This window comes from Sander lucioperca, chromosome 18 (assembly GCF_008315115.2).
Source record: "Sander lucioperca isolate FBNREF2018 chromosome 18, SLUC_FBN_1.2, whole genome shotgun sequence".
Classification (NCBI taxonomy): domain Eukaryota; kingdom Metazoa; phylum Chordata; class Actinopteri; order Perciformes; family Percidae; genus Sander; species Sander lucioperca.
Genome location: NC_050190.1, coordinates 29099962 through 29112197, shown reverse-complemented (window position 1 = coordinate 29112197; position 12236 = coordinate 29099962). Strand labels below are relative to the sequence as shown.

At 42.0% G+C, this 12236-nt stretch overlaps 1 protein-coding gene across 3 annotated transcripts in view; it reads left to right on the top strand.

The window, feature by feature from the left end:
- Positions 1–12236, top strand: part of clmn (calmin) — a 43317-nt gene that overhangs the window by 14843 nt on the left and 16238 nt on the right. For all 3 annotated transcript variants that reach the window (XM_031321445.2, XM_035994986.1, XM_031321444.2), the window contains exon 2: positions 10915–10976. In XM_031321445.2, coding sequence (XP_031177305.1) covers positions 10915–10976 — 62 coding nt within the window. The remainder of the gene's footprint in view (positions 1–10914; positions 10977–12236) is intronic.

Below are 12236 nucleotides of genomic sequence, written 5' to 3'. Positions count from 1 at the left end.
GCGAGCACACTCCATCACTGGGACAGTTTGGAAGATATATCTGCTCATTATCCAAGAACATTTAGAGCTGGTCCTTGAAATTTCTAAAACCTCATTCTGTGTTTAAAACGTAGCCTTTTGTTTAGTTTCCTCCTCTTATCTCATGACATATTAACCCTTTCCAACAGATAAGTTTGATGAGTAACATCAGCTGCACAGATGGTGATTGGCCATCCTCTTATCTTTCAGTTTTCATCCAATCAGTTGTAGACATTTAACACTAAAATGGTTTCTTTATAGCTTTATAGACATCTTTAACAGGTGATCGTGATGTTAGTCATGTGTCAACATCATTGACCACACACAAGAAATTACCCAAGGTGAACTATTTCTTTGTCTGAAGTCGAGGTTGTTTAAAGACAACAGTCAAGTTTAAAATTATAGTAATTTGTAGTAAAACACAATTTCCAATGGAGTTTAACATGTTATGTGATGGCAGGTTTAGTTAACAAACATCTTAGTTCAACATTAAGATAATGGGTTGATAATGGTAACTGCAAACATGCATTTGCATTTCCTTACATCCTTAGACACATTTGAAATAGTGATAAACCGGTAAGATGATGATTTAGCCCAAAAGGCAAGAGGAGAAAGAGCCTTTCTGTGATCTCTGCTGTTATGTAATACCTCTGGATGATGCAGCACTGCAGTCTGAAGGGAATATATCAATAAAAGAGCTCTCCTCTATTTTTCATATTCTGTTACTTTGGGCTACATTCAGGCAAATTTACAGTCATATTCCCAGTCTGATTATGATGTGCAGTGGCACAAAGGTCTAGTCAATCAAGAGAACATCTATCACTTGGTGTCTGTTCATCTCCTGAGTCTGTGTTCAAAGTGAGATTGGGATTTGCGTGGGTGGTTCCAGAATATCTGCAGGCGTTCCTTTTTACTGTTTTATCAGAGTGAAAGAAGTTGTCCTGGTTAGACAGAACCCAAAGCTAGGTTACTTTCAGATTATCACAACAGAAAGACTGTCCTCTTCTTCCTATGTAATTTCATTCAGACACGATTAAAGTAAAGAATCCAACTGTTATCGTGGATTTCAGGCAGTGGCTATGTTATGGATTTAAGAAACTGTTCTCATCATTTCTCAATATATTACATTGTATTGTAATAAAGCATTATTTCCCAAATAAAGTTGCAAGAAAATTGCTTGACCTGAAAATAAACTTTTTAATATGCAAGTATAGGTCCATTTACGTCAAGCTCATTTTTTAAGAAGTTAGAGAAGATAAAAATAGTTTGCTTAAAGCACACATGTTGTGCATGTCTTGTTATTAATGATTTTCTAGATGACCGTTGAAACCGTCGACTCACTCAATAAATACACTCTGGGTGAATTATTATATTACGGAATTGGTAAGGATTTGGATTTTAGTAGTAAGTAGATTTTATAGATTTTATACTGGATTAAAATGGTATCCAACCCATCGACACACTTAATACAGATTCGCACAAGGGAGTGCTTGCAACAGTTAACTATAAGTTTTGATCCATTCTTGCTTCAAACCGAAACTCCTTATCAGTGTCAACTTGTTGGGTTTTAGAACTCTACTGTAGACTAAAATGTCTCTCACAAAAACTCTTTATTAAAATCCCTGTCTGTTAGTTTCCAGTAGCAACGGAATGGCTACTATAAATAGCTGTGGTGGTGGAAATGGGATCCTGTGCCAAAAAAGTTTGGGCACCTCTGTCTTAAAGTCTGGCACAGTGGCTGGTAACTCTGGCAGACACCTGTTGTAGTTTTTATTTGGTGTGGAGTGGTTGCCATAGTTGCCATTGTGTTTGCCATGCATTTGCCTGGCTTTGCTTCACTCTGAATGTTTCTGATCCTGCTTCTTTATCAGGTGGAGAAGTGGCTCCTTTACCTGCTCGTTATCTGACCACAGATTTATAAGTCTAGACCTGCAGTCTTTTGGTCTAGATGATGTTGCAATCAACTAGTTTCATCCCTCTCTAACATGGAGAACTCAGACTATTGTGGTGCTGAGTTGAGCCCACTAACCATGAGTAATTGGGCGCCACAGCAACTATTATCGATCCATTATGAAGCGATGGTGACTGTATTTTACATTTGCTCAGAGAACTCTGATCTCTGGGGCAGGAACAGCCTGCAAAGGCTCAATGAGGACAGGACACTAATAGACAACTGGCCAATTTATGGTACCAACCCTTTTTAGGGCCAATTTCCCAAACATTTGAGGATGGGATGGCTAAAGTTTTGCGCTATTTGATGTCCGCCCTGCACCCCCTGGACAGTAGACCTCTTCTCTTCTTTCAGGTCCTACCACTTGAACGCTCCACTTTTCTCATCCTCTTCTTATCCTTGCTTTTGTTGCTCTTATTGCTCTTCCGCTGCCCAGATGAATTCTTGGCCCGTCCGGAACTAGGCTGGATTTCTGAGCCGCGGTGTGTCTCTGATATCCATTAATCTTCCTTCTGAGGGAATACAAGACATTAACATGTGTGCTTTGGTTGGAATTCACAAAGCAAAGAGACATTGACGCCACTAAACCACACAAGGGAGTCACACATTGCCTGTCTAGTGTTTTTTTTTGTTTTTTTATAGATGTGTGTTCATTTATAGCCTCCAGAGCTAATTGCCCCTTGATTATATTTGCTTGCTCCCTTTGTGCCCTTGCCTCCACCCAGACATGTAATAAAAGAGTTGTCATGCTGTCGATGTGGATTTGGTTGCCTCAGCTGAGCCTCCTTTGTTTGCATGGCAAGCAAATAAGACCAACCAAAGCACTCATCTTAGACCACGGTAACTCGGACATGAAGGACAAGTCAATTATTTGACGGCAGCGTTTTAGTGAGAGAACCCGACAGAACACCACTGTGAATTTCATTTCGTTTAAAGATATATAGTTAAACACGGAGGTCCGACCTATCTGACATTTCTGTTCTTCTGTTATCAAAATAGTTGGCGATTAATTTAATATCTGACAACTAATCGAGTAATCTTTGCAGCTGTAAACAGAATATACTGTATGTTTAGGTTTGGGTTAGTTGGGGAAAACAAGCAATGTGATGATGACGAGTGCATTTTTTTTTAACTTTGGACAGATCCAGGCTAGCTGTTTCCCCTTGGTTCTTGTCTCTCTCTTACTCTAACTCCAAGAAACCGAATGAACATATTTCCCAAAATGTGTGTTACGGTATTTACGTCCCTGCCTGCTGGGCCCCAGGCTGTGTATCAAGAGTCCATACAGGGTCAGGCCTGTGCATCAAGTTACAACCTGAAAAAAATGCTTTGGCATCACAGCCACCAGATCTGATCCAGTTAAACACATTTGGAAGATTTTTGAATGTAATGTTACACTGTGTTTACACAGGAGGCATAGCATGAGCAGCACTTTAGCAGAGCAGCACAGCTTCAGTGCTTCATCTGGGTCTACACAGGATGTGTTCAGGCACAGTATTGCGTGTAGGTCACCCTCATTTTGGCAGCACTCAGAGCCAAACACAATCACTGCAGTTACGCTTGGAAAACAGAGTAAAAATATGTTTGAGGTTTCGCGTATACAGTAGTGCGGGCTGAAAGGCCTCCTGTGTAGAGACGCCGTTGGATGTTATCACTCCCCACCACTAACATCATCTAACATCTCCCACTGTCCTGAACGTGAACATGATAACTCAGGAATGCCGGGAGGGAATTTCTTCAAATTTGGCACAAACGTCCACTTGGACTCAAGGATGAACTGATTAGAATAAGGTGGTCAGTGGTCACTGAGACCTCACATAACACATTTTTTACCACAGCTCACAAACTCGTAATTAATAATTAATTGAACATTCTGACATTTCACACAAATAGTAGGGTAAAATGATGAAGTGATGACATGTTATACCCAAAAGGTCAAAGGTCAATTTCACTGCAACATCATAATGTTCTGCAAAAACACTTTTCTGGTCGTTATTCAATGCCGACGTGGTGATTGTACATATATCCTATGCTGCCGGGTTGAAGATGTGTGTGAAGCATCCACTTCTCGCCAAACAAATACACTTAATACCTTTTTATTAAATTGCTTCAAAGACTTCACTACATATATTTTACGAGTCTGGACAGGCATGATGTAAACTGCAACGGTGTTTGGTGTTTTAAGCCCCCAACGTCGCCCTCCAGGCAGCGCTGCCTGGGAGGCACTAGGATTAGCAATGGTTATGGTTAGGTTTGGGTTAAGGTTAGGGTTAGGTACCTTGAAGTCAACGGTCGCAGCGCTGCCTTGAAGTCTACATTGGGGGCTTAAAACACCATCGAGAAACTGCAACTTGACCGGTTGGCAAGGCATTCAACTGCAGAGCAGTAATTCTACAGTACCGACACTACATTCAGTAGTTTAGTTAAACAGTTCCCAACCACAGGCTCGGGCCCCTCCAAAGGGTCTATGTGGACTGATGCTGTTTCCTTTCATATAAGAATGTGTAGAGTAATTATCCCTTAGCTGGACATTCGAACAGTAGGCTAATGCCTACCACACACTAGAAGACTTTGAACAGACTTTGCGAAGACTACAGTCTGACACCATCTCACATCTAAAGACAACCATCTCACATCTTACGTCAAAGACTGTCAATATGTAAAGACTGGGGATCTTGCAGTGTCACACATTGCAAGATGTGTGACCATACAGCTAGATTTGTTCAGAAATTTTAACTAAGCTAGCTAGCAACCACTAGCTTCAGCGGGTAACTTTAAGGAAAAGATTGCCGATTTTCTGCCATTTCTGATGAATGGTGGCAGTACCCGGAGGTCCCCGTTTATCCGTCGGTAAAACTCCAGTTGGATGACGCTTCAGAAGAGTTGAAAATCGGCAACTTTCCCTCTTTAGCGTTTAGCTTAACGCAGCGCCATAGAACCATAAACAACACTGGCTCTAGCCGTTTGCTGCCTACTGTTTGGTGCTCGAGGGAGCGCACCCATTGGTTGTTGACAATGTTCACATGATTTAACTTTACTACCAAGACTTAAAACTTACAATAATATCAAAATACGTTTGATTTTGTTGCAACGTCAAGAAGGGCAAATGACTGACTCGGACTGAGTTTTATGACCACCTTACTAGGGTTGCAAAGGGGCGGAAATTTTCCGGTAAATTTCCGGAAACTTTCCAAGGAAAGTTTAGCTGGGGAATTTTGGAACCGTTCCAATCTGGAAACTTTCATGGGAATTACCGGGAATTAATGGGAATAAACAGGAATTCATGGGAATTAATGGAAATTATGGGAATTTGGATGGGATGTAGTCCTTGGGCTCAAATGCTGTCTTCAATCAGCTTCAATCTGCTGTGGAATGTTGGATTCTAGAAATGATCTGTGCAGTGGGTGTGGCATCAATAGCCCTGCAGTAGGCTAAGTAGTAGCCCAAACCATTGACCTTTAGCGTAACATATGAAGGTAGCTAGCATGCTGCCTTTGATTTACTATGGTTATGGTTATGGCTATATGTGTGCTAAGCTAACCATCAGCGCTGTCTATTGTTTCCAGCCTATCAAGAACAAGTGGGCTATACAATTAACACACATAGGTTAATAGCAATGGGTTATGTATTAACTTTGCAATTTTGCAACCCTACACCTTACACCAAACGATTAAGACGACGGGAGCGCGCCCACCTCTAGCAAGACTCTAAGGATTTCATTCCCACATTGGAAATTTGTCTGCGACTGCGGAATCGCTTGAAAAGTCGTTCGGTTTTAAGGTCGGCATAATGTGTATAAAACTATAAAATCCAGGAAAAGTGATGAATGTTAGAATTTCACTTAGCATAAATAATACATCTCAGTTAGTATACAGTGGCACATACCGTAGGGCTGGGCAATATGGCGATATAAATTGTCAAAACGATATAGAAATGTCGATCGTATATATTTTTTGATATTGTTCTATCGCAATGTCGAAAAAAAACTGTGTTACAGCAATATTTACGTCACTTGGACGATGCTTTACCTTCTGATCCTTGCACGTGGGAGCAAAGCTGGAGCAAACCATGGAGGTGCTGTTTTGTTAACATGAGTTTTGAATATACAAATATAGGCTTTACCATGTGGTTGTATCATATAGACAATTTATTTATAGGATTAGCATAAAACATGCTACATCGTGATATATCATTATCGAGATATTCAATTACTTATATCAGGATCGAAGATTTTGGCCATGTGGCACATACATGCTTACACACACATTTGTACAAGGACCAAACTAAAAAGGCAGTACAAACAGAGGGATCATCATGTTGCTGGGCCTCAGAATAAATCATCAAACAGTAAAGCTAACACCCCCTTTTACAGGCTTTTTTTCTATATGTCTAGCTTAACAAATGAGGATCACAGATCCACTGCAGCACATTAAAAGTGCTTTATTTGATTTTTTGCAGAGCTGCCATTTTCCATATTACGTTAACAACGTAATATGGTTTTGTGAGTAATTGCGTAATTAGTCAGCGCGGGGAAACACACTTAGTCAGACTTGTAAAATAAAACTGTTCATAACTTTAAAAGAGGCCTATTATGTGCCTAGTAAAAGTAATGTCATTGATGCCAGCTGATGTCATTTTTCTAGGTATATTAACCAAAGCGGAGCTCTGGTTTCTGTTAGGGAAGGACTGCAGAGTCTTATGTGGCGTCAGAGTGTTTGACATTTTTATGAAAGATAAGGTCACCGTATCCGGACTCGCTCGGAAAAGCTCGAAGTGTATCCTTACGAATGAGCCATATTGTAAGCTCTGGTGATTTATTTTATGCAAGTGGCCAAGAGAATAGTCATTTCACGTAGTAACTTCACTGTTGGTTACCTATTCGGGTCTGATAGAGGGTATGCTGTTCTAGCCAGTCATACCTCAATTTCTACCAACCTATAGTATTGGCTTTTTGTTGAGTTAGAAAAAAAACAAGATACCTCCCCGCCCCAGAATGCAGCATACGGTATGTAAACTCAGGTGCGTTTGCATTAATACATTTCCAATGATACCTAATCGTACAGAGGATAGTCCCTGATGATTCTGATGACTCGTTGACCTTTCGTCGTGCACCACCATCAGCTCAAACTTTCCCATTGACCAATACTTTGGTTGATAAACATGTCTGAATTTCCTTTAAAATGGGCTGTGAACAGGGGCGGAGCGAGGCGGCGGCTTCTGGGGCTCCAGCCCAGAATGTTTTTTTTCAAAAGCCCCGAATCTTTGAGGGTTTTTAAAATAACTTCAACTCTGTGTCATTTCCCCTAAGTCTCTCTAAAAACCCTACCCTACCTACTGTACATTATTAACAGTGACAATTAATTTGTGCCTCTTTTTAAGTTGACAGGAATGAAAATAGGTCATCATCAACATGTGTTGTGTTCTAGTTTCAGAACGATGAAGACAGTTGGAGAACAATTAGATACAAAACAGGATGTAGTCTCTACAGGATGATTCCTTTCCTTGGCAACTATCATGTTTTTCCCAAATGATGTACAGATTGTTAGGCATTCTTTAATCAAGTGGCTTGAAAAATAGTGCATATAGCTACCGTAAATGGAGCATGCCCTGGACACCCCCTTAGATTTGGGCTGACGTCTGGCTGTGAACATTCATGATTCAAGGTGCTGCCACCCTGAGGCAAAGAGAGAAATCGCAACTTGAACTATGATTTATTAATTCTGTTTGAGACTGCTGGCGGACCATAAATACATTTTAAGGAGGAAGCTACTGCCGGACATTGGCCGTGTCTGTTCTAAAGCCTGTAGCAGGGCTGTAGAGGTATTTGTACCTCTTTTAACAGCTATTTATGTATCATAATGTGTGAATGGGAACAGTTTTTCTTTTATGAGAGACAGGAAAATGTCCTTGTATGTGAACATGCAATGACAATAAAGGCATTCTAATTCTAATTACACTTTTATGGTTTCTTTGTGATAGTGTGGTATTTTTAGTTTGTGTTGTGCACACTGACTTTCCATTTTAAATGGTGGTGAACTCGTTGCCATTAGTCAAAGATGGATTCATTTTCAGATACGTATGATTGAAAGTTCAAGGCTGCTCCATTATGGGGAAAAAAATCATAATATTAACATTAATTTTGGTAATTTTTTGGTCAATAAAAATCACAATTTTTTTAACACAATTACTCACTGACTTTTGGAAGGATGTTTCTTTTTTTTTTTTTATTCATTGAACTTAAAAAAGCAGTGAAACAGTGAAATCACCTTGAACTGTAAACAATTATCTTAACACTTTCCCCTTTTGAACTTTTTGAATTCCCCTTCAGAACACACAAGACTTTACTGTCAAAATGTAATGTGCAAAATAATAATAAAATAATTTCTCGATTATATTGTTTTTTTTGGTGATAGTTCGGAGCCGAAATCTAAATCACGATCAAAATTCCATTAATTGTGCAGCCCTACTTGAAAGCTTGATCAATTGGCATGGGTTAAACAATAACTGTGTATGATTGAAGCCATGCCATTTAATCATTTGGCTGTATCACACTCTGGACACTGGACGATTAGAGCTTGCATCAATGGATACCTAATGCCAACAATTGGTTATACTGTAGTTCCTTTAGTTTGTAGCGATGGTTGTTTGAATATTGTTGTTGAACATGCTCTTCATTTCATCTCTCATCTTGTTCAATCTGCCTTCAGGCTCTGTCTCGCACTTCTTCCCCGTCGTCTCCTCGTCTTGTCATCCTCTTTCTCTTCTGTCACCTCCCACCTTCCCTTCCTCCTCCACCCCCTCCCTGTGTCTTCTCTGAAAAAAAAGATCCCCGCATTAAAGACTCAGCTACGCCTCTTGAATACCAACCCAGCTCTAGCATTGTCTGTGAACAGTGGGGGGAATTCTCTGCATTTGAGGCGTTCCCCTGAGAGTAAGCACTACGCAGAACAGACTGCTCTTCCATTGATGGGGCACATTAACAAATAAGTGGCTGGGTCCTCCACATGCCACTGCTCTACAGCTAAAAGGCCAATATGGACTGCAGCCTGAACCCCAATAATGAAGAGCAGTGTTTTCTTCTCCACTATCTGTGTTTTCTGCTGTCTTCCCCTCCATCAGGCCTCAGTGAAGCAGTCATGATTCCTCTGGAGGGAGAAACAATCAATATCATTACAGCTGCCAAAGCTCTCGTTACCCTTGGTGTGCATAATGCAGAGTTAGCCCCACTGCCTCCAGTGAGCCATACTGGACATAAAGATAAATAATGGCTGACTTTGCTACCATGGTAACCTTTCCAGATTTCCTCCCACCCTCTCTAGTTGCCCTTCCCCCCCCCCATATGTCTGCTTTCTGTACTCTGGTGCTGCAGAGTCAGTGTGGACTGAGCAGACGAAAAACGTGTTTCATGCTTCTTGCGTTCAGCGAGGTCGCCACGTTGACGACGGCGATATGACGCAACGCGCCCCGGGCAGCTGTGCGCGGAGGGTCTAATCGCCGAGCACACGCACCTCCAAGATTTTGTAACAATGCAGTGCAATGATTGGCTACAGGAGAGAAAGACGGTTCGCAGCGACCATGCACGCCGTCCGCAGCGCCCCAACCACGCTGAATGCAAAAAGCATGAAACCGAAGCGCGAACACTCTGGCCGTTCATACTTATTTCAGTCAAAGCAGTCTGAGCAGCAGTCAGAGCAGCTCCAAGATCGGATTTCTATCCATAAAATGTCTTTCATGGTTCTTGCGGTCAGTAATGTCAAGGCACTGCAGACAGTGATATGACGCAAACATGGCCTGGGCGACTGTGTGCGAGGGTCTGAGCGCCGACCTGTGCACCTCCAAGATTTTGTAACAACATGGACGCAGTCGCATAGACTATGTTACAATGATTGGCAAAAGTCCGATATTTGAGCGCTCTGACCGCTGCTCAGACCGCTGCTCAGACCGCTTTGACCGCTGCTCAGACCGCTTTGACAGCAATCTATATGAACGACCAGACGGTTCACGGCGAACATGCGCGCCGTCCGCACCTCGCCGTCTGCAACCGCGCCGTCCGCAACCGCGCCGTCCGCAACCGCCCTGGCCACGCTAAACGCAAGAAGCATCAAACCGAACCGCGAACCGTCTGGTCGTTCATTCTGATTTCAGTCAAAGCAGTCTGAGCAGCAGTCAGTGCGGCTCCAAGATCGGACTTCTTCTCTTCTTCTTCTTCAAATTAACTTCTCTCACTCCTATCACGCTCACCGGTGGGTCCATCATCAATAATAAGGATGTCTTATGCTGGGGCGCCCTGGTGGCCCACCTGGTTGAGCCTGAGCCCCATGTACAGAGGCTTAGTCCTTACCGCAGCGGCCGCAGTTCAATTGCAGCCTTTTGCCAAATGTCCTAACCCTCTCTCTCTCTCCCCTTTCTCGTTTTCAGCTGTCCTGTAAATTAAAGGCCTAAAATGCTCAAAAAATAATCGTAATACGTGATGCTATCAAGCACTGACACTACACACCAAACCGACTTCAAAGAACAAAAGATCCATGATTGTGACAGCCCTAGTTGCATGTAGAGGTCCAACCAGCCAGAATAAGCGGAAACACTATTGTGGATGTACAGGGCCTTAAATGTTTAAAGTCAGATATGTCAAATACAGTGTTGAGTAGTCTCAATTCTTTAGTTGTCCTCCAAATCATCACTCATCATGTCTGAAACTGGAATTTTCTGTCAGGATATTTTAATCTGTGAGTGTGAAACATGGTGTTAGATAACAGAGTGAGTGTGTGTGTGTGTGTGTGTGTGTGTGTGTGTGTGTCTGTGTGTGTGTCTGTGTGTGTCTGTGTGTGTCTGTGTGTGTCTGTGTCTGATGATATGCCTTTGGCGAGCGGGGGCTTCTTCAGACTGTCTCTGTGTGTTTGGCTTCAGTTTCCTGATGACTGAAATCTTCTCTTTCTGTGTTGCAGTTGAAAGAGAGCTGGTTCAGAAGAGGACCTTCACCCGATGGATCAACCTACATTTAGAAAAGGTTTGTTGATAGCTTCATGAAATGGTGGCTGCAGAAAATACACAAAGCGGAGACACCGTAATCATGGATTCCACACTCAGTTATTACAGAGCTGCTCCCTGAGCTTTTGTTTACAACCTGGGTGGAACAAGCCTAGCCACTCCACCTCAAATCCCAGGCCAGCTCCATCTTCCCCACAGACTGTATCACGAAACTGAGATTGTATGGAGGTAAATATGGTGCAAAATGCAAGAGCTTGTAGAATACAGGGGCAGTGGTGGCCTAAAGGTTAGAGAAGCGAGCTTGTGACCGGGAGGTCGCAGTTCAATGTCCAGACCGACAGGATAAAATCTGGCTGGGGAAAGTGAAAGAGCAGCACTTAACCTCAACCGCTCCAGTGGAGCTGCTCAGACTGTGGTTGTACTGGGCAGCTTCCAGGTATGAATGTGATCAGGGTGTTGCTGCAAAAGAGAGGCTTCCTCTAAGTGAACCTAACCCTGAATAAATAAAGGTAAAAACAATACGAAGAATACTTCGCCCAAAACGAAACGCCCATTTTTGGAATAACAATACGACTTAAAATGTATTCTTTTTACATTTCAACTTAGGTTACAGTATTGGTGAACCCTCTTGCTTTATGAATTAGTGGTGTAAACATTATTGCATTTAAAATGGGAGAGAAATATCTTTTTAAACTCAAAACATGCTCTCTTTTAAATCAATTATATAACCAACAGCCTGACTTTGGTCGACGACCGACCGTCTGCCGGGTGTGTCTGGGCCTTTGTACTGGAAAATGAAGAAAAAACAAACAAAATGAGTAAATGTTGCATTACAAGTTTGCCTGGTATTTATGTGATTATCAATCTACACTCTATTTGTGAATATGTTTTCTGTGACTTCACATTCAGGTGTGTGAATATTTTATACAAGTAAAACCTGTCACATACAAGTTCAGATTTTTGTTGTCACATCGTATTCTACAAGTGCTCACATCAAGTCTACAAGCATTTATTTGCACCATATTTACCTTCATAAGACTGACCCCACCATGCCCACTGTATGTGTTTTACACTGTGGCTGAGACACTACATAAAACAACAGATGCAGTCTCTCCATCTCACTCTATGAATTATACATGTGGTTGTGTCGAACCGCCTGTGTGCTACATTAAAGTTTCATTAGACTGTACAGTGTTCATCTGCTAGAACAGTGGTGATGTTACAGGTCGCGCTTCCCCAAGGTGGTCGTTTTCCTCCCCAAACCACACAGCTGCTGTAT